This window comes from Phalacrocorax aristotelis, chromosome 8 (assembly GCF_949628215.1).
Source record: "Phalacrocorax aristotelis chromosome 8, bGulAri2.1, whole genome shotgun sequence".
Classification (NCBI taxonomy): Eukaryota; Metazoa; Chordata; class Aves; order Suliformes; family Phalacrocoracidae; genus Phalacrocorax; species Phalacrocorax aristotelis.
Genome location: NC_134283.1, coordinates 4,260,629 through 4,283,217, shown reverse-complemented (window position 1 = coordinate 4,283,217; position 22,589 = coordinate 4,260,629). Strand labels below are relative to the sequence as shown.

At 45.7% G+C, this 22,589-nt stretch overlaps 1 protein-coding gene across 9 annotated transcripts in view; it reads left to right on the top strand.

Moving 5' to 3' along the window:
• The window catches only part of WFDC1 (WAP four-disulfide core domain 1), a 140,049-nt gene that overhangs the window by 114,006 nt on the left and 3,454 nt on the right, over positions 1-22,589 (top strand). For 6 of the 9 annotated variants that reach the window (XM_075101267.1, XM_075101266.1, XM_075101263.1 and 3 more), the window contains 7 exons: positions 7,398-7,519; positions 9,925-11,217; positions 17,619-17,814; positions 18,369-18,452; positions 20,158-20,298; positions 21,513-21,554; positions 22,388-22,462. In XM_075101267.1, the coding sequence (XP_074957368.1) occupies positions 11,071-11,217; positions 17,619-17,814; positions 18,369-18,452; positions 20,158-20,298; positions 21,513-21,554; positions 22,388-22,446 (669 nt within the window). In that variant the 5' untranslated portion in view covers positions 7,398-7,519; positions 9,925-11,070 and the 3' untranslated portion in view covers positions 22,447-22,462. Of the gene's footprint in view, positions 1-6,314; positions 6,445-7,397; positions 7,520-9,924; positions 11,218-17,618; positions 17,815-18,368; positions 18,453-20,157; positions 20,299-21,512; positions 21,555-22,387; positions 22,463-22,589 lie in introns of all 9 variants that reach the window. The other 3 variants (XM_075101265.1, XM_075101271.1, XM_075101269.1) reach the window with 2 other exon arrangements.

The window sequence follows — 22,589 nt, the reverse complement described above, 5'->3', positions numbered from 1 at the left end:
ATTGAGACAGAAAGTTTGTAATAACTGCAGGTTCTGCTGAAATGAAGCCCCAGATGAAAGGGCTGGTACAGCATTTGTCTCCATTACCTTGTCTTGAGAAGGATTTTCCCTCTATATATGCATGCATGCTCAGCAAAATAAGAAAGTGATGGGACTTGCAAATCTCAGTGCCCCAAAAAGGTCTAGTAGACCCATTGCTCCAGTGCTGACTTTTGACTTTGCAGTGCATCCTCCTTACAGGGACCCTTCCTGTGCCTATAGCTGCTCCAAGCAGCCATGGGAGGTATCCTTCAGCTGCCAGCTGAATTAGCCTTGCAGTTTTAGCTCTGAAGGGCTTGATGGAATAAAATGCTTTGAAGCCTCTACTCCAGCAACTGAGTCTCCACTTAATCCCTACACATGGACTTCAGTCTGCATCACTCCTTTGGCATAAAGTCTGAAGGGGAAAATGTGGAAGAGATGAAATTCAGAACACCAAAATGTATGTGGACAATAAAGGAGTTGGTATTTAACCACACAAGAAGCTATGATTAAATTAATCCACCATTCTCCTTTTTTCAGCTCTTTGGGGGAATTAGATCAAGAAAGTAACAAAGGAATGCCACAGTCTGCCAATAACGTAATTAAGGAGTCAAGCCTCATCTGAGCTTTCTCTTGCCAAAGAGCTTGCTGGATGTAAGTTGGGAAAAAAAATCGAATTCAAGACTTTAAAGAGAAGATGGAGAGATATTATGAAACAGTATTTGAATGCTCAGCTATTTACTTCCTTCAATTTCCTTAATACTCTCAGAATGCAGAAAACATGAAAGATTAAATAATGCAGCTTCTTTGGGAAGGCTAGGCAGAAAAAAGGTGATTTATTGGGGCTTGTTACACTCAAGAATAGGTTAATGGCTTTGAAAGGTAGATTTGGACGGGGGTCTGGAACTCATGCCAAATCAAATGTTTACCCCACACTGTGAAAAGAGTGGTCCAAACAAAGCAGATCTCCTAGTTTGGCCTGGGCACTTCTGGAGTGTCCTGATAATAGTTTGGAGGGTCTTGGTTTTTCCCTCTCTTTTGCCCAGGATACAGCGTTTTCCCTTAGTCCCCATTTTGAGACACAACAGTGGGAACTTCAGCCAACAAGGAGGAAGCAGAGACCTTGGCCTGTTTCATGCCTGAACAGACAGTAGGGCTCGAGTGTCACTGATCATATGACTCCATGTGTAGCCATGTCTCATAGCCTAATGCACGGGGCAGGCCGCTCACCTTGATGCCTGTGTCAGACCATTCAATGTAGACTGGCAAAACAGTAATGATTCCACTGACAAAACCAGCACAAAGTCCACCAAAACCCAATTGGCCCATGGAACTAGTGTGTTCAGAGTCTCTACAATGCTCCTACTCCTACTAATTAGATACCTAGTCACAGAGGACTTAGGCTGCTGGACAAAATATACAACTGCTTGCTCTGTAGAAATGATTTGCATTGGAACATGTCCAGAATTGCTGGGCACTGGAAATCTCAGGTGAATGAACCCTGAAGAAGCAAAAAACTTGCCAAGTGGGGCAAAACTTGAGTGTAAAGCTGAACTCAAACTCTGGTAAGCCCTGCACCCAGTCTGCAGGTATTAAGTAGCCTGCATTAGGAAGAGCAGAGGGATTTGTTGCTCCACTGATTATGTTGCTCCATTACTTTTTGAGGGGGCAGGCTGGGAGGTTATGAACAAACAAGAAACATGCTGGAATTAAAGTTTGTGTATATATGTAAACATATATAATGATATAGAAATATATATAAATGATTTTTAAATAATATATAGTTATATGACCTGTGATATTTAACTCGAACATTGAACCAAAACTGAAATAGACATTTTCCAGCATGTAGACTTCACATGGCAAATGGCAGAAGCAGCTGTCCCATGCAGAGCTGGGAGTGTATTCTCATAAAGTTAGAGATTTGGTAGCCAATCTGGTTTTTAGCACAGCTTTTAATCTCTGCCTCGTGCTAGTAGGGTGTTTAGAGAGTTTTTGCTTCGTGCTTAGCTAACAACATCCAGATTGTTTTGCTGTAGAAGTAGGGACACCCATCGCTGAAGTCTCCTTCTTATCTTGCATATTGAATATTGGTGAAGTGCAATATTCAAAACATTGGCTTTGTAATGGAAATGTCACCGTTTCTCATGCTGTTGTTCTCCCATAATGCAAACATCCTTCTCTGTTCTCCTTTCACTGCCTTGCCTAGATTGTTTACTACAGGTGCCCGAGAGCAGAGCGCGGAAGCGAAGTGAACGTAGCAGTGAATGCAAAGCATCGATTGACTGCGGCTGAGGCACCGCGCATCCAAAGTACCTTCATGTTTCCCCTTTATGTCAGGAGTAGGAAACGTTGTAATAGGCAACATCTGTGGCAAAATGCAAGTTACTGTCATCCTAAAAATGAGTGGCTCACTGGAGGACAGTAACTTTCCCAGTAGAGAGACTCTGTTCAGATGAAAAGTTTTGTGCTGAGATAAAAGGTGGAAACTCTCCATGTGCCTCTCCCAGCCTGTTGAATGATTCAGAAGGAATTCAGCTGGAATACTAAACCTTGCTGTTCAGGACCTCACACAGAGACACAAGGGGAGGAAACACCTTCTATTATACTTCTTCCAGCACCTTAAAAAAAAATTAAGCTATGTCTGACTGCTAAAAGAAGTCCCTTGCTCAGCTGAGGAATAGAATTGGCTGAGGTATAAGCTATGAGATGCATCCTCTTTATTAGGGGTACATGCATCAAAAAAAGGAGGCTAGCTGAGATCTCTTATCGTTTCCTGCCATGCCAAAGCTTGTAAAAGTTGTCTGTCTACCCAGAGGGCTTTTCAAGAAGGCTTATCCCCAGGTGTTCAAGGGTACGTGTGGATATAAGGAAGCAGTTTTCAGAGCTCTCTTGCAGGAAGTCTTTGCTTTGCAATGCCAGTTTTGCACCTCTTGATTTCTGATTTTGAAATGACATCTAATTATATTTAACGCCCAAGCCAAGAGGGGATTCAAACAATGCCTAGGGAGAGTGCAAGGGTGGAAACCAGAGTCTGAGCTCCGCCTGGGCACCAGGATTCAGTGGTGAATGAGATCCAGCCCACTTAGCAGAGCTGTTGGACAGGAGAGAGCCTGCTTGTCCCCTTCAAACCAGGTAGATGATGGAAACACATGTACTGACTTCCAGACACTCTGCTGAAGGACATAAAAGGGAACACTCACAGATAAGCCCAGTCTGCAACAGCTCAAAATACTGCTGTCTGTCTTTAACCAGCTTTAGATTAGACCTTTATCAAGAGGTCAAAGGCAAGTGGGATTTTCTATAGCTTGTTTAACCCTGCTCCTTGGATAAGAGAAGACAGGAAAAACTACTCTGCCTTCTCATAGCAAGGTCCTTAACAGCAATGGGATGATACAGCAAATGTGACGCTCAGGGTCCAAAATCCTTGGATCTCTTCTAAGAAATTCTGAAGGACCATTGCCGACTGCAAGTCTTAATGTCCCCATAAGGCTGATGAGCTGCAGTGATGCTCCCTGCCCTGCCAGGTCCCTGCACGCCTGCTGGTTCCCACAAAGCTCTGAGGCTGTGCTGTGGTAGAAGCACAGCTCAAGGTGCACAACCCCAGCTATTCTGGAGAGCACTGACATCCTCAGAGCTGACGTAAGCAGCCGTAGATTTTTCAGAGCTTTCAAGACATTTGCCTTGTAGCTGGATCTGGGAAATCATTTAGTGTCCTTGCCAAAGCATGCATTGCCTCAGAGCAGCCACAGCAAAGAGGGAGGGAGTTCACTTGTAATTGTGTGTGGGAAGCAGAGGCTAAAGGTTTCATGAAGGAAATCATATGCAAGCACAATGCTGATATATATCTGGCCCTCCATCTGCCTTGTTCAGTGTTTGCAGGTGCTACTGACAGCACTTCATCTATTGAATTGTTATTTCTGGATGTGGGCAGGACACTTTTGTTATGGGAAACCATCTCCTTCTGGGGCTACAGACAGGCAGGTTTTGAACTCCGAGAGATGCAGCCCCCAAAACAAACCGCTTGGCCCTGGCCAAGTCTCTGTGGGTCAGAGATGTGAGATACTAACTCCCCATGTCTTTCATTTGAGGGTGAAATCTGTCCTCCAGGGAGATTCCTCTGAGGTTTCCAGTCCGTGACTCGGCAGTCGCAGTGTGAGAGCTTCACAGTATGTTTCCCCCCATCCAAAACATGCAGCAGTCCCCACTGGCCTGAGAGGGAAAGGGCCCCCACTCCTCCCCAGCCCCTCCGACCTCCTCTCCCGCCTCCCTGCGGGATGCTAACTGCTCACAGAGGCCTCTTCGGAGACAAAAGACTTTGGGACAACAATGCTCCAGAGGGAACTGGCACAAGGGAGCGTGTGGGCAAGAACCGCAGCTCTGGCAGTCCCGCCCAGAGGAATTGTTTGGGATTCGCCGCTATCTCCCAGGGGCACACGGCGTCGCAGCGGAGGCACGGCCGCATGCTGCACCCCGAAGGCGAGCCTCTCCTCCAGACTAAATACCTTTCCGCCTCGTAATTAATACAATGTTTTGATCATATATTTGACTTCCTGCTGATTTTGTTAGCGGGGTGCAGCGCTCATGAGTGCTTCTCTAATAACATTCATCTAATTTATATCTCATATGCAATAAAGCTAGTTAAAAGTAGAAGCACTTTATATTCTTCTTTATAGGCCTTTCCGAATGGGTAGGGGCCACTTAACGTTGACCTCTGCCAGGCTTCGCAAGGGCTTGAGGCCAGATGCTTAAAGAGAATCACCTGTCTGTGTTTTGAATTGCTTTTGATCTTTTATTTCATCCTATAAATTCCCAGTGGAGCTCCCTGGTAGCAAACATCTGGCACAGACACAATAGCCAGCTTTTCCTGCTCAGACAGGAATGAATCCGTACTGAAAACCCAGATTTGGGGTCTTCCTGCAGAGCTGGAACTCCTTCGGTGAGGGGGTGTATCATCTGCACTCAGTGGCACCCCTCGAGAGATGCTGCATTTTCTTTTATGTGTTGATTATCACATCCCCTCACCCGGTGGGCACCTGTAAGGGATTCCTTTTCCTGCTAGTCCACGCAGTGAGCAATCCCAGTCACTGGCTGGCTTTTAGGCAAGAAAAAAAAGAAGTAACAATTATAATATTGCTGCTTTGGGATATCTTACACAAAGGACAGGTAGGAGGGGTGACCATACAGATGAAAGGGATGCCGTCTCTTGTTGCTGAGGAGCCCAGCACTTCCTATACGTTTCCCTGAATTTCACATGGCAGGTTTAGCTGAGGGAAACTGAAACAGGGCTATGGTTTTTCTGTGCGCATATTCACAACAAAAACACTCTGGATTTACTTGTTTTTGCTGATTTCCTAAAACCTGACTGGTCTTCCTAAAAGCCTGACTGGTAAGCCCCCAGGGCTGAGCCTGCACAAGGCAGCTGGGAGTAGCAGGGAGGAGCGTTCGCTTGTGTTTTTGTCACTGCGATGAGTGGAGTTGTTCTCCTGATGTATCTGACCCATGAGAAACCCTGGGCAGTGGTCATCACCCTTTGCTGATCCCAGCACACACCCGCGGGTCTCCCCCAGGCCACACAAACCCCGTTCCCGAGTGGTACATCGGGCAGGATGCCCTGGGCTGCCCACCAGCAGCTGGGGGTGCAGCAGATGGGGGGGAGGCAGCGCGGCTGTAACCTGGCCTTCGCACTGGATCAGGTAATATCAACGATCTCTAACCTCCTTAACCCCCAGAAAACCCTTGTCCTTGGCTGTTGGCAACAGAACCTATACAGCGCTGGCGAGGAAACAGCAGGCCTGTAAGCGCCGTGGATAAGGAATTGCAGCAACCCCTGGCATGAAGGCACTGTGATTGTATCATGCTAAAATGAGTCACCTCACGCTGGTGGAGCTGTGCGCTCCGAGGAAACTCTCTCTTTGACATAATCGTTCCTTAAAAGTCAGATCTTTCCTCTGGGAAAGGGGAAGTCTTGGCTTAGACTGACCTACCTTACTTGTTTTTGGCTGGAGAAAGACATTTTTCCTTGGCTGCACAAACACCCCGTGACTTTCACTCAGAACCTCCCTGAGAACATATTAAAAAACCATTATTTGATTCATTATAATGAGGCAGCACAAATCCTAGTTGCAAAAGTGATTTTATTCTCCTAGCCTGATAAAATGCCTGTCCTTTTACTCATATACATTTTCCTTGCTGTAACAAATTATGCTGAAGGTTTCACAGGTCCTGGGGAGACGTTTGAGTCTCGGCCATGTTCTTCCACCATTGTCTGACTGCAATTTATGTTACTGCAGAATTTGCCTTATTGAAACCATTTGCGGAATGGAAATTTGCACAGATTCATGCGCAGAAGATGACTCTCTGCTTCGTGATGATGTATGAAGCGATCTCATTTAACATCCTTGAAGGCAGCGGGAATTTTGTGTGAGGAACTGCACCACAAATCTTGAAGCAGAGGAGTCTTGACTTAGAGATGTTCTGCATATTCCCTGGGCAAGCATATAGGAAAGAATTATTTTATTATGAATGACACAACCGAGCACACCGTAAACTCTCGCTAGTAGAAAATTTGCTTACCGCTTGGTTCGCACGTGTTCTGCACCTGGCCAGATGTGCTGGTTAGGCGTGTGGCTTTTCACTTTAGCGCTTTCCCTGGGCTACTTGTTCAGCGTGGATACGACTTTATACATTACTATACTTTTTGCTGTTCTCCAGCTGTCAGTCTAACTGCCTGCCTACTGACTGCCCAAGATTCCAGACAAGCAGGAGCCAAATCTAGCCAAGACATTGTAATAATACAAGGGTGTCTTATAGCAGCATCACTTATTCCACGTTGCATAGGGTAGGATAGCCATACAGCAGCTTTATATGGATGCAGCCATCACCAGAGGGAGTTGCTCCACTTAGAATAAACGGCTGTGGCCCAACTGTTGTGTGTAGGTAAGGGGTAGTTTAAGAGAAAATGGCCTGTAATTTTCTCTCTTTCTTGTAGTAATAGTTTTAAAAACATACGCCATCAAATACCCAGCATTTAAAGTAACACAACTCAGAAATCTGCTTAGCAGTAAATTTTAAATTTCTAATTATTACCAGCGGCTGTGTTTGCTAACAATTTGTGCCTGATTCCTATAATTACTTCTCAAGCTGCTAAGAATGCATTATACTAATAGTTGGAGCCATAAACCTGCAGAGAACTGCTTTGTTAAACAAGAAATTCTTCAGAAATCAAAGCTGCTTCTCTTTTTTTTTTTTCCCCCTTTTTTTTTATTTTTGCCTGAATGGGCCATTCAAAAGTGAACTAGATAAGACATGAACGGCTCTGTAGTGGGAACGAGGAGCCTCTGCACCCGAGTGGACTAAAGTCTCTCTTGGTTTAGGTGTGCCCTGGGCTCCACATGGGAGGGCAATGTGGTGTGAAATGGGCTAAAGCTGTCCTGCAGTTGTCCTGCGACGACGCAGCCCTGCCAGGGACTACCAAGAAGAAGAATATCTAGAAAAGGTGAGAAATACATTCTTTCCAATCTTGCCAGCTAAAGAAGTTTTTCTTAATCCTCTAAAAAAAGTAAATTCCCTTGCCTAGTTTCCAAGACAGACTGGAGGTAGATGCATGTGAGGGATGGTAATGGGTGGCATGAAGAATTCCCTATTGAATGTGAGTATAGAGCATTGAAGCACAGAGCCCTGGCCTAGGCTGAGCTGCTACAGCCCTAGCAGTTTGGTCATACCGATGGAATAAGGTCTAATTTCAGCAAATCACCCCTCCAGTGCCTCAGTTTCCCCAGCTGATAGTAAGGATAATCCAGTCCAGGCATTGCATGCAGTACTTTGGGAAGTTAAGGTGAAATGGTTGTAACTGGGAGGCCTAAGTGTTATAACATCAACAGTCATTTTTATGCGAAGATCATGACCAGCTGTTGATGGTTGGTCCTGCAGGAGAATTCTCACTTTGGCACACAGTCCATGAACTGTAATGCACAGAGCCTGGTTTTTCCCAGGTAAATGTCAAAGCTGTATATCTGCCAAAAGAAAGGCCAGTAACTAATGTCTGAAGTAGCTATTGATCTTCAGAATTAGTTGCTCCAAGTCCAGATTGCAAGTATATGAAACAAACAACAAAAATGAAATTAAATTAGGGAGAGTTACCGTGAACAGTTGTTGTTTCATGCTGGTTTGGGTTTCAGCGAGGGCACAGAGAAGTGAAATATCAGCAAAAGACATAAATTAAGTAGGAATACTCTATGAAAAAATCTGGTTTAGTCCGTGCAACCAGCGGTGTCATTTGTCATCTTACAACACAGGAGTCAGGACACCGGTGGGAGCTCCTGGTTGTGCCTGAAAGGTGCTTTATCAAGGTGCAGATATTAATATTGCAGCAAACAGGGAAGATTTGTTTTTAAAAGGAATTAGAGGCACCCTGTTGTGTCAGACAATGTTCTCTGAGCAAGAAAAAATAAAGCCACAAGTTGAAGTCTTATGGTAGTGGTATATTCCTCTGTGGATGTACTGAAGATGTCTGAGAGTGCCTTTCACTAACTCCAGCACAACTGCTGGTTTCAGGTGACATTTGGATGAGATCTGGGTGGAGATGACAGTGACCTGTAGGTGCTGAGCTCTGCCTTCATGTGAAGGTAACACTTCAGTCATTGGGGAGTCACTTTCCCATAGCCATAGACAGACCTGTGGACATGAGTTGTCCACAGTTGTCCTTATTAAGTGCAGAAGAGAAGGTAGCTTGAGTGAACTGGCCTGTTTAAAGGAAAACTGGGATAAACCCTGTTTTAAATGGGTGATTACAGCTCTGGGAGAGAGAAGAACTGGCAGGATGGTGCAAAGCAGGTGACAGGGACCTGTCCTGGAGGATGAAGGACATCCTGGACCCCTCAGGAGCCATGCTTTCTGCTGAGACGGTCTTCTCAGCAGCCTGGTGGAGGATGATGAAGCTCCTGTGCCATGGAAGGCTCTCCAGCTCAAATGCACACTCCCTGTTCTCGTCCATGCCTGAAACAACTGTGCCATGGAGTCCCCTGTGCCTGTCAGCCCCCCAAAACCCCACTCACGCCTTAGGGAGTGACTGTCATCTTATTGCAGGAGCAACCTATGGGTCAAGCGGTGATGAAAATTACGCGAACACAGAGCAATATATGGTCATTGCATCTCCATAGAGATCCCTCCTAAGACACATGCCGCCAGAGCTCCTTTGGGAGACCACAGGCTCCACACAGAGGCAAGGCAGCTTGCTCTGCAAGTCCCAGGAGGACCTCCTTATATTGGTGCGGCTGTGAGGGAGTTTAACCCAGTTTAACTCTTTGTTCTCTTTCCCCACCCTTCTTTCTCTGCTTTCCTCCCATAACAGTAGCCCCTGCTTGGTTTCTCTTACCAACTAAATCCCCTAGCATGAACTGAACAGGTTTTGTTGCTAAGAAGCTTTCTACAGCAGTAGAGATATGGCCAGGACTGTCCCAAAGCACGGTTACTGCTAGAAACCCTGTAAACCTCTTATCTCTAAATAAATCAAATATATTCTGTTAAATACAGAGCTTTTAAAACCCACATCTCACTTGTCCTTCAGATTCCCATCACTGTATTCTGGCAAGCTTGGAAATGAAATCCTTTAGCTACCACCTACATGCAGCTGTTGACACTAAGGCAAGGATCGAAGTGACTTGCCACAGCTTTCAGGTATAAGGAAGAATTGGAAGATTTTTTTGTATTTGTCCACAAATCCACTCCCGTGCAGACCCATTTTACAGCAGATATAAAATAAATTCAATGCATCCAGCAAGCCTCCACTCTGCTCTGCCCAGGCTATAGAGCAGGGCTGCAGACAGGGTAAACTGGAGACAAGCAGGGCTTAGTGCTCGTATCTCGACTATCTATGTGGTTCCCTTTCTTCTTTCATTGCAGGTGGAGGCTGGACAAGGTGCTGGAGGAGAAATTCATGGGGGATTATAAAATAAACCCCCCCACATCTGGCCCAGGATGCCCTGAACATCATTACCGAAGGCTGTGGAAGTATATGCATGCACACATATACATATGTATATATGTGTCTATACTCATGGATAGATACCGTTGCCCTGTTGTCATACTTTTTCTTTGGCACCTGCCTCTGTCCCCATCCCAAGCAGGATGCTGGGATGCTCTCAGCCTGATTTCATAAGTCCATTCTTGTCCGTCAGGCACTTGGGTGCCTGAATGTCCATGTAGGTGTCTAATACCCCACACCCAGTCGTTCTGTCTCTCCCATTGTCAGGCACAGCCTGACTCACGTCCCCTTCCTTGCTTTCCATTTGGTCATGTGATTTCTAAACCACCTTCCTTCCCCGATCCCCACCCATGCATATGGATTTATTTTTCCCCAATGGCCATGTCTTCCCCTGCTTTGAAATCATTCACAGAAAGCCAACATCAACTTGGTTTAATTAAAGCCCCTGCATGTTTATCCTATCGTAAAATCATTTCCTTCAAGGAATCTTCATGTGAAGTTATCACTTTGTCAAAACATGATCCAAAGCCACAGCTCAGGGCACGGTGGGAAGCTCACAAAGGGAGAGCTGAGTAGCTTGGGAAGTTTGGGTGAGCTGTTTGCTACAAGCTGCCGAGCCCACCCCTCCAAGACCTTTATTTCCCCCTGCGGCAGCTGTCATCTGATCCCACGCTTTGGCTTTGAATGGGGCTCTCTGAGGATACCAGATGTTGGGAACAAAGGTCTAAAAATAATCTTTCCAAATAATCTTCCCATCTATCATTCAAGGAGAGCATGTGCTTTGTGTGAACATGTGAGCCGAGAACCTGATCTAACTTTGAGTAAAGAAGTTCAACAGCAGCTCCTGGCTTCTGCTTCTGGCTTCTGGGCTCCTTTGTTTTTGTTTTGGTTTTTTTTTTCCCCCCCTTTCCCTTCCCAGAAGCTGCGCAGCGAAAAGCGGCTCTCACCAGCGATCAGCCCTCGCTCTCCCTCCCTCCCCGTCTCCCTCCCTCCTTGCCAAGGCTCTGAATCGTCTGGGTCCTGAAAGCCGTGCTGGGCTCCTTATTTCATCTCTCCTTGGGAAAATGGATTCCAGGGTGCTGTCAGAGATGCGTTTCTGTAAGAAGATCTTCACTGCAGCCGTGTGTGTCTTAGTTTTGCTGCCAGATTCGGGCTGTGCAAGGAATCTCTGGAAGCGTGCTCTACATCTGAAAATGACGGAGAAATACGATGTGAGTAAACTGCAGTGGGGTGATTTTGGGGGAGCTGGGTATGCTCACCGTGAAAGGGGAGTTTTCTTTACGTGTGTGTATCACTTTAGAAGTATTTGAATCCGCAGGCTGTCTCTTCATAAAAGGGTTGCATTAAGTTTCCCAGGCTGTACTGAACATTTGCCACCTAGCTGCTGCAATGGGAAACTTGTAAAGCGTGCTTGGAACAGTGAGAAGACACTGGTACGGCAGCCGTCGCCGCTTTTCCTAGAAACTTCATAGGGCAGCAAGGGGAGCGTGAGTGGGGAGACGTGGAATGCAAAACCTGTGTGTCTGGGGATAGATTTAATGAAAAGAAGATGAAGTTATTCATTGCTTAGAGCAGGGAGGAGGGTTCCCTGCCCAGTTCTTCCACCGCCTTTTGGGGTACCTTTGGGTAAATGTCTCCAACTCTAGTGATAAAGTGTACTAGAGGGATGGGGCATTGCCTAGGGTTTTGTAAATCACCGGAGCACAGAGGCCTCCAGGTGTGCCGTGTCAGAGTAATGTGCCGATGGCATGTCAAGCCACCTTCTTATCCCCAAGCCATCACGAGTAAGAACAAACCGGGGAAGGGCAGAAGACTTGCTGTGCAAGAAAACAGGACGGAGCTGCAGAGGCTCCAGCGTCCCCTGTGTGCCCAGGGAGTGCTGGAGCACTTGCTGTGCCTGCCCGGTGTGTTATGGGGGTACCCCACGTGGTTACTCACCAGTGGGGTACTGAGCGCAACCACCGCTTCCAAACCCGCGGTGGTACTTGGAGCAGTACTGGAATTGAAACTGAAGCGGCAACAAGCTACTGTGAGTGGAGAAAAGGATGGTGCTGGGGCCTGTTCTGGTGTGTCTGGGCCAAAAGACTCTTAGAGAAGGCCATTGAGGAAATTAAAAAAAATTAAAAAAAAAAAAAAATTGATAGCTTGACTTTCAGGACCTGCTGTTTAGAAAGAAAAAAAAAAAGAATTTGAAATTTTGACTTACTCCATTAAGTCCCCTTAGAAGCCAGCGCTGACCCAAGGCTTCTGCCCCTTGAATCACTTCATTGGAAGCCCCAGCCAGCCTGTTTTCTCATGCTCGGGTTTGATTGCATGTGCATATGCAGCTCCTTGCTATCACAGAGGGATTCCTCCACCTGTTTTCTGCAACCACATATAAAAGCTTTTAATTTAGAAGGGATGCTTTTTTGCCCGTGACACCTCGAGTGGTGTTTGGGGGCAGCTACGTTTGGTTTGTGCGACTGCTGACTCAGAAGTGTGACACGTGTCTTTTGCCCGTGCTGAATGAACAGAAATACAGTACTCTTGGCTCCTCGAAATTTTGCAGAAAACTTCGTGCCAATATTTGAAAGGCACCCAGTACTTTGCAGTAAGAAATTTTCTTCATTGTAGCCTCCCTTGGGACAGGGTATCATCTGGTTTGCACTTTACGTGGCAAATGGTGATGCGAAGAGCTGTGTTTCCTGCAAAATCACTCCCTGGAAAGTGTATGTATTAGTATGTTCTTCTGTCATATTTCAATGCAGAGCTCAAATTCAGTAGGAGCGATGAAGTAAATGACCCAGAGAGACAGGACAGGAGCAGAACAGGAATTTACATGTTGATCTTCAGATAATGTGCTCTGTAGAAGCACAGTGCCCACTCCCCTGAGGATATAACCTCTTCTTTCAGTCTGCAGTTCTTCAAAGGGCTGTTTTTTCTGGCAGCCGTGAATCCAGGTGCTACTGATCTGGCAAGCTCAGCTAGAATTGCTTATATTGACAGAAACATCTTATCTAGGGAAAACAGAAAATGTTGGCTTTTTTTTTAACCTTCTCCTCAAAGCCTTGTAAGGAGGAAGGCATCCGCTCTCCATCCTCTTATCCACCAAGAGACTGTTTTGGCAGCCCCTCCTGCTTCTCAGAGAGATGCTTTCTTTTCTACCGAATGCTGTATGTTCCCTACAGTTCGGAAATCACAGGCTGTGGGTGGAACAGCTGATTTGTGAGTCACTTGGATAGAGGAGTAACAGATGGAGGTGCTCATGGCAACATTCAGCCCTACAGGAGATGGGCCATAGACATCCCTGGGGGACCCCCAGGAGGACGCGGGCAAGGTCTGCAGGGGGGAGAGGTGGGGAGGGGTAGGGAGTTGACTGAGAGTGATGTTGTCTGAGTCCAAAAATCTGATTCCATGGTAGGAACAATGCATCCACCAAACTGCTGGCTGCAGAACGGCGAGCAGGTGTTACCATGAGGAGCTGGCTTGAGGTCTGGAGTTTTTCATTAAGGACTCCGAGGAAGGGTGTTGGATGGCAAGGAGGGGACGAGTGGGAACAGAGGAGGGAGAAGGAGGAGAGGGAATGCAGTGAGAAGGAAAAACTGGCAGTTATAGTGGGATGGAGGAACTGGCTTCCAGCTTTTAGCAAATCCGTGTATTTTACCACCAGAGGGATTCTGGTCAAGTTAGTGATTTGCAGCTGGTGTTTTGCAGCCCCCGCACAGGCCATGGGCTGTTCCCAAAGGGCAGAGGAGGAAGGTACTGGGGGATGCTCTTCAACTCATTACCAAGACACACACATGTCTATTGGAAATACCTGGGCAGTCTTGATTTTATTCCAGTGTCAATTACATCAAGCATTTTAGAAAGAAATCCAGCCTACTTTTAAAGATTTCCAGAAATTAAGAATTCCTCACAGCTGCTGTAATGTTCTTCCAACAATTCATTTACCCTCCAGCTAGCTGTCATAAATCAACAGAGATACCCTCGTCATCTACCAGATTAGCACACCTCCCCTGCGGGTCCTGCCCTGCATGTGCCTCAGCATGCTGTATGGGCAGAGCAGCCTTCAGCCTCCCCTTTGAGACCTGCATATGCACCTAGAAGTCTTGCACTGTGTTCCCTGTTTTCCAGTCCTCTAATCGCTATCGTGCATCTTCTCTGAGCTCACCCTAATTTTGCGACAATCTTCCAGTGCTGCAGGCATCGGAACCAAAACGACTAATCCAGAGTCAGCAGCAGGAGAATATTATTCCTGTTGTTTTGGTCTTGTCCTTCAGATTCTTTAACCCTCCTTCAGCCTGATATTTGCAACTTTGATCACCGATGATCTGTGCCTTTCCAGGTCTTTGCTAGAAATATCGGAGGGATCTAAATTCCTCCTGACTGTGTCTTGTTTCAGAGAAAATGTGCTTTATGGCCAGTGTTTGGAAATACCTGCCAGCAGAATATGAACTAGCAGAGAACTGTGCTTTGACACAAGCCCAGGGTCCACTTTCAGGCACACATAATAGAGCAGGTCTGGGACTTTTTGGAGGCAGACTGCATCTCACAGTCACTGTTGAAATATGGGTTGAGAGTGAATGATTGCATTCTGGTTTTTCCCAGTCATCCTTACTGAACTCCAGGGTTCCTCAGCTGAACTCTGAACTTCTCCCCTTACTTCGTTTCTGGATATGTCTAAAGCAGATATTGTCATTAAAATGATTTAAGAGGTCTCCATGGGAAACAGCAGTTTGCCTCCTGGATTGAAAAATATTCTGCAAAGAAGAAATCTTGACTGTTGTCACAATCTGTAAAAATAATAAATCTGAGCTACTCTCAGAGCCAAACTGTGAATCCTGGGAGAGCCTTTAACAAGACCTTGTAACCCATACCTGGAGACATCCTTAACCACTGGGATGGTTTCTGTATACATAAGCCAGTGGCAATGGCTTTATTAGATCAAATGGTCAAACAATCTTTTTTTGACCATGAGGTTTTGAAGGAAAGGGGTTCAGAGGATTAGGTGAGCAGGGAAAATGGGCAGGGAGGTCATGAGGTACAGGGTTATTCAGCTAAAAATGTTGCATTGTTCCCAGGCGGAAATCTCAGTCGTTGAGCCAACTGTTAATTGCAATTTTGGCTTCTTGGTTTCTGAATCATCTGTGAAGCAACTCCATTAATTGTTTGGGGAATTGGGTTGGTTTTTTTCATGTGTCCATTATTTGCCAGTATTACTTTGGCCACATTTCAGTCTGCAGCTGACATTTCAAATAATACAATAGTAAACTGCGACCTTACAGGATGAGCGCTCCCTCCAACAAGGAGACCTGTTAAATGTTTGGAACCGCATAGATTTACAGTTAAATGGCCTCTTACATCCCAAAAATATACTTGGTTCAAGTATTTCCTCTATTTAAAATCCAACTACAGCAAAAAAAGTTGAACTTGCTGTATCTTCAATTCAAAAGCACGTCATTTCAAAGCTGGAGTGTTTTTACGTTTTGAGGAATGGGATGGCATGAGAGCTTACACCTTGTTTTACACTTTAACATTGAAAACATCGTAGAAATTAAGAAATACTTATTTCAGACCTATTTTGTGGTTCAAACAGCCTAGCAATTCATTGGAAAACAACCTCACGGGGGGGGTTTTGAGCAGTTTCTTGTTCACTGAATGGAAACAACTAAGGAAAAAGCAGCGGAAGAATGTTTATTGATACTGAGAGCAGGGAAGGCTGACACTGGGAACAGGGCAGGAGGCTGTCGTTTGGGGAAATATTAGGAATTCTCTGTCTCTCACATACAGACGCACGCGCACACATTATTTGGCCAGTTATAGCTATAACCAGGACATGTATTTTTCTTTAACATACACCTTGTAACAGAAATTAAAACTTTTAATCATCCTGACTTTTCTCTATCTTTCTACATTGGCTGACACTCAATCGCTGTGCAACCAGGCAGCAGAGAAGCTTTGCTGCTCTCCATTTCCCCCTGGCTATGGCTCAAAGAACGGAGGTCCGCTTTGGTGTAAAAACCACCACCTTATCAATACAATTCTGTGCTACGTACAATATGGAAGCACAATTTTTCACATCAGTACCACAAACAACGTGCATCGCCATTTCTTTCGGTCTCCCCTAGGATTTCCTTCATTCTCTGCGTTACAAATTATGCCAAGGGAGTGAAGATGATACTGGTTTTACCATTACTGGTGGTTGATTGCTGCTCAGTCACATGCAGCAGCAGGGGCCGTGCGGGCCAGCAGTCAGTCCCCAGGGCAATGGACCTCCTGGGGCCTCTCCTAGGACATTTTGTTGGACAGTCCATGTGGGGATGTGCTGTTTCGCAAAGGCACACGTGCTCCACAGAAGCCGTTGGGAGGTTTCAACAATGAGGATGTAGCAGCATGTAGATAAAGAGGGATATTAGTCTCACCTCAAATTTCTCCATAGTCTGATGGTGAAATTTCCTAGAGACCCTTCAGGGAGAGTTGCACCATGTTGTTTCTTGGAATAACAACCCCAGTTGTTCATCACTGATTTTGTAACACAGCAGTGATCGTGCCAAGTGTATACAGGGCTCTCAAACTCAACAGCCTGCTAGCGAGTGCATGGCACTGCTCACTTCATACCTCTGGCTAGATACGGATCTCTTTTAAAAGTGCAATTCTGGAATCCATCTTTTGATTTGATTAGATCTTGTTAATGTTTGTTAATAAATCTGAGAACTGATTGCCCTTTCTGAGTACTTTATGCTGCTCTGGGGAGCTGAGCTCAAGCCCAGAGATGAGTAGTTTAGCCATAGGTGAGAAAGGAGTGGGCTTGTGTGATTCACCTCTCTGTTGGAGGGGGTTGGCTTCTTGCTAAAATGCTGCCAGCGTGAATAATACCTGAATGCTGCCTCATAAATGTTTCTGGTAAAATCCTGTGCCTGTTAATCCACTTTAAATCTCCCTTGTCCTTTTGGTGTGCAATGAGCAGCTGGGCTCCTTTCTCTATAGTCGAACACAGCCTCATTTTCTTTGGGATCGAACTGACACCACCCACACCTACCGCACCCAGATCATCTCATGTTTTAGAAATGGTCTCTAATTTAACAACCCAGGTCCCCACAGTGGATAAGCTTGAAAGACTCCCCTATAAGTTCTTGTCCAGAAGAAGGTGATGAAGGTAGAAGTTGCTTATTGAGGAGAGAGGTGCGAGCTGGGACATTTGTTCCAGGTCCCATTTGGGGATGTGACCTCAAAACAATACAGTGTCATCATTTCCACTGCTTTACTATCAGAGTGCTTTGGTGTGCTCGTCATGAGGATGCCTGGAGTCTTTCTCTTCGTTTCCCAGACAAGTATAAAAGACTTTAAAGGATTTTTTTTTTATTTACCTCCTCATTGTCATTACAATAAGCTTAATTACAAAATGGGTTCCACACAATAATTTGGTGGTTTGGTGTTTCCAAAGCAATGTGCTGAGGTGATCATGTAGCTCTCTTCAGTGTGCTGAAGACAGGGCTGGGGGAGCTGAACGGTTAATTCTCCTCTCTAATGAGTATTGAAAACTACTTTGAAAATCCCTCTTCTGTTTCAACTGATGGGATGTTTGGTATTCACCTTATGCCAAACCTTTGTTTCCTTTTCTTTTCTTTGCAAGGATTATGAGTACCCTCTTCATTCTCACAGTTCCCACTACCAGAAGAACGACCGCTGCCCCCCGCCGCCCCAGACCTTGCCTGACCGAGCCTGCGAGGTGCCCAGCTGCCGGTCGGATTCAGAGTGTGAAAGGCACAAGCGCTGCTGCTACAACGGGTGCATCTACGCCTGCCTGGAGTCTGTACAGCCACCACCAGGTAGAATGGACCCGGCGATCAAATTATGGTAGAGAGAAGTATGCAGAGATCGTGGTAGTCATCCCCATGCGCGCTGGGTCTCAGGTGGGAGGCACTTCTGATTTCTGGGACGATTGCTGAATCAAGAAATTATTCAAGGTCAGCCGGCGTTGCAAAATTTCCACCAGCACAAATGGTAGAAATCATTTGAGGCCAGTTCTTTTCCTGGGAGTATATATTAGGGAAAAAAGTAATCCCAGTCTGAATCAGTGCTCACGGAAGGCAGGCAGCCGTCTCATCCGATCCATGCCATGGGAATGGAGGATGGGAAACAACAGCTGCTTTGGCCTTTATGACACCAGGTCCTTGTGGCCCTGGATAACATCCGTGGCTCTCTTGCCACTGGGACAACAATAGCACGGATACAAGTATCTTGCTGAAAGCTCAAATCCATCCTTCAGGAGCCTGGCAGCCTCATCACTGGCTGTTAGAGGAAGTCTGTGACTTTTCCATAACTGTGGCCCCTATGGCTACTCCACCTCGACTCTGTGGTTTCTTGCTTGTGTCTTTTACAGTTTTAGACTGGTTGGTTCAGCCCAAACCCCGCTGGCTGGGAGGAAACGGGTGGCTTTTGGATGGCCCAGAGGAAGTCTTACAAGGTACAGTAAGTTTCCCTGTCTTCTGTGTGAGATCGGTAATTTTGCAAAGGGCACTAAATAGTATATTCATCACACACAGGGCTTGCCAGGGTTGGTGGGATGCTGCGGCTACTGGTATTTGTCTGGAGTTTCCATAGGAATAATGCTGTGTTGTGCAGGGGGCTAGTTTCAGGTACAGTAAATCAGTTGCTTTTTATGGCTGTGGCTTATCCAGCAGAGCACTAGGAATACTCCAGAGAACTGGGTTTGTATCCATTCTTGAAATAAGTAGAAATATATAAATTTTTAGAAAAAGGCTTTGTCAGCATACACAGATTTTCTGCCAGCTGCCTGATAGACTGCGGGCAGACTTGGATTAAGAGGTGTCTTAACCCAGAGTGGCCTCACCACACAGATGCCTTGGGCTGGGGCTCTGGCTCTCAGGCCTGAAGGCTGCTTTGAACAAGAGCCCTGGCAAACTGCTGCAGAGTTGTGTCAAGCTGACATGGAGCTGGGAGCATCTAAGCCTGGGGACCGCTAATGAGATTGGGCTCCTCAGGTTAATTCCATAGAGAAAGGTCTTTTCATTAATTTTTTTCCAGTACCTCAAAGTGAAACAAGGAGGGAGTGGGCAGGTGGGAAGAGAATTTCCCTTCTATGAGACACCCCCAGATGTATGTACGCCTGAAGTCTTAATTTCTTCATGGAAGGGCTATTGCAGCTTTTGATCAGCTTTAGTCAGACACAGGTAGTATGAATAAATTACCCTCTTTGGTGTTACACAGGTGGTATCAGACTTGCCGAATTCTCATCTATTATGGAAACTCCTGTTTCTTTAAGAGAAAATTCTGCCTCCAGCTCGTTGGAGTTGCACTGCTAGAAATAAGATAAAACAGGTTCCTCCTCGTCCATCCCTGTCACGCTAATATTATTTGTTCTTATCTTAACACCTTCATCTCAGCTTGAGGGAGTAATTAGTGAAATAAAAACCATCAGTCATGGCATGAGAATTACAGCAGAGATCCTTGAAATTAAAATCTTGGCAAATGGAAGGGTGGAGTGTCCCTGCGTAGTCTGTGCATTTGATGGCCACAGGCACTGCCTGTGAGTCCTGCTTTACTTTCCTATTCTGCTCTGCACTTGCTGAAAATCCAGGGTCAAGGCGGTTATAGCCCCTTTTGTAACAGGGAGGGGTACCACCTTACTCCATAGTGAGTCACATCTGAGGTTTAGATTCACCAGTGAGTTAATGGGTGTGGAGCAAAGAACAAAGCAGCAAACTGCCAGCTTCCAGGTCACGTTTCCCTGATTCCTCACCCAGCCTGAAACACTGGCTGGAACAGACTTACGGCTGCTTGGAGGAAGAAGACGTGTGGAGGGACCACGCATCAGTGCGAGCATGGTGGTCAGTGGAGGTCTGTCTCCTCTGCTCTCCAGCCCTTGCACAGACCCTGCACAACAGGCCATGGGCAGGCTGTTGTTACAGGTAATCGGGCTGACCTCTATGCCCCATATAGGGCTAGACACGTCAGGTTTTTGTGTAAGGTGTGAACTGGATCCCCTGCTCTGCCAGGCTTCTTGGAGGTGTTAGCTCCTTGGTACCCTTGCATGGGAAGTAGTCTGAGATCCTGTCTGGGAGGAGATGCAGAAGGTGGCCGTGTTGTCGTATTTTGGTTACCTGTCGGTGTTAAAGCCATGATTTATGACCTGCAGGCTTCTTTTTCAGCTGAGGCCTGCAGTACCACTGAGGATGGAGATGAGCCTCTACATTGCCCCACAGGCTATGAATGCCATATCATCAACCCGGGTAACATGGCTGAAGGAATCCCTAACAGGGGCCAGTGCATCAAGCTCCGTGGAAATCCGGGTCAGTTGACTGGAAACCTCCCTTCCTTTCTGGTTCTGTCATGCAAACACCAGTAAGGGAAGGTGCGCTCTCACTGGCTTTGAAGGAGGTCTGGTGGTACATCTGCTCTCATGGGCTTTCTGGCTTTTCTGGGCAGCCCAAGGCCCCAGGGCAGTGTGGGACAGCTGGGCTGGGAGACGGTCCCCACTGCATGGCGATCGCACGTCTCTAATGCCCTTGACATTGGCTGAGCTGCGTGAAATACCCCAAGCAGGGGACACACTTCTTGTTTGCTCTGCGTGCCGGTGTCCTTTGGGATTGAGTAAGCAGAGCGGGAAGTAACCTGCATGTGCCGTTACTGCGCAGCACCAAAAATAGAAATATTACTACACACTTAGCTAAGAAACATGAGTTTCAAATTCCAGTTTTGACTTCTGACTCTGTTTTCTGCATCCAAAACATTGTTCCCTTTATTCTGCTGACACATTTGTCCAATAAAGGAACTTACGTAGGCCAAGATATTTTCCAGGGAAGCTCATAACATGTCTAGGTATGTGTAACTTCATTGAATAGTAAGAAATGTATGTGTGCACTGGGCTACTGATCATCTCAGTGCAGGGACATGAGACGTCAGTTTTGCCATTTGGTTACTGTAAAAGCCAGGGGAAGCATCAAACCAGATCTGTGAACTGCTTCCATGAAAGACTAAGATATTTTTTCCAGGGCTTTTTCATCACCTCTTTTATTCATTTATAACTTTGTCTTCAATAACATCCATAGTAGCTAATGTAATGTATAGCTGTATGGCTCTTAGACACAAGGTATTTCTAAGAGCTTAAATAATTATATGAATGGCAAACAGAAAAGCTGAGCTGGAGCTTGAATTATATAAAACAGTAATAGATGGTCTGAAATTTTACCCAAATTTTCTTTCATTTGAGAAAGTCTGTGATTCCTTGACTCGTAGCTACTGAAAAGAACATAACATGCCAGTAGCCAGCAGCTAACCACTCACAGGGAAAGTGCCTTTTGTCCACATAGTTCAACAATCTAAACAGTTTTGTAAGAGGGTTAGGGCCCGTACTACTTCAGCTACAGAGATCTTTTGTTTTCCTGTTTGTGAGGTCATTATTTCCATCTCTATATTTTCTCTGTGCTGTACACAGAAGGCTGGAGTTTAACACAAAGAGTGAAGGCTGACTGGATATGTTCTCACTATGTACCTTCTTTTTCAGATGGACGCAACCTGAGGCATAAGTATTACAAGGAATATTTTGGTAAGCTGCTGGCATGAAATTATTGCTATTATTAAGCTTTATAGTTACTGCATTGCTTACAAGGAATTTTCTGCCTATGAAATGAAGGTTTGTACATAGGAAATAGAGATTCTTTAGCCTCAACTCTCTAAGCCTTGATCAAAAGACCTTATTTTAAGATCTGCAACGCCCTGGAGAATCAATATGTCCAGCCGTGACGCAATGTGTTAAATGGTCAAGCCTTCTGCCAGGGGTTCCCACTCAAGGGGCGAGAAACACCCAATCCAATAACCTTTTGTTATTTTTAAGTAGATTTTTGGAGCTTTGCTCATGGCCCAGGACTCCTTTGACACAGAACTCTGTCAAAAGCAGGGGTTTTTGCCAAGAGCTTGTATTGTGGTATGTGATAAGAGGTGGCAGAAGCCCAGTGAATCAGTCCCTTGTTGTTATCTGCAGCCACAAGAGGTGTCAGGTCCCTTGCACAAAGTCACGGGTATGTGTTTCAAGGAAAGCAGGAGGAACTTTTAGAAGGTGTCTTTTCTTGTGTCTTCAAAGCTCCTGGTTTCTGCTAACTCTTGGATCTAGAGGGGGACAGTCAGATCAGACTGGAAGTAATATTCAGGTACAACTAGACAACATCATTGATATGATAAGATTTACGAACAGCCAGCTTTGGCCAGTTTAGCTGATTAAACTAGGAAAGGATTTCCTTTCCTCCGTGCAGCGGGCTATCGCAGCTTTCCCAGAGAACCGCTAAATAATGACACCAGTAAAACTGTACTGCTTAGAAAATCTTGAGAAAACATTTGCCACGGACTAAGTTACAATTTAACTTTGTTGATATTTGTTTACAGGAAGCAACTCCAACAATGTGGTCGGCTATGTGAAAAACCAGCAGAAGCACCTAGGCTAACCAAAGGTGTGCCTGGGTAAGTGTCCTGTGAGTAAAGGGAAAGCTGGGTGAAAATAGTTGTTGTTAGTATGCAGTTATTTAAAGAAATGTTTGTTTGAGGGTGAAATTACCTCTCTTACACCGGCATAAGGACAGCACCTTAA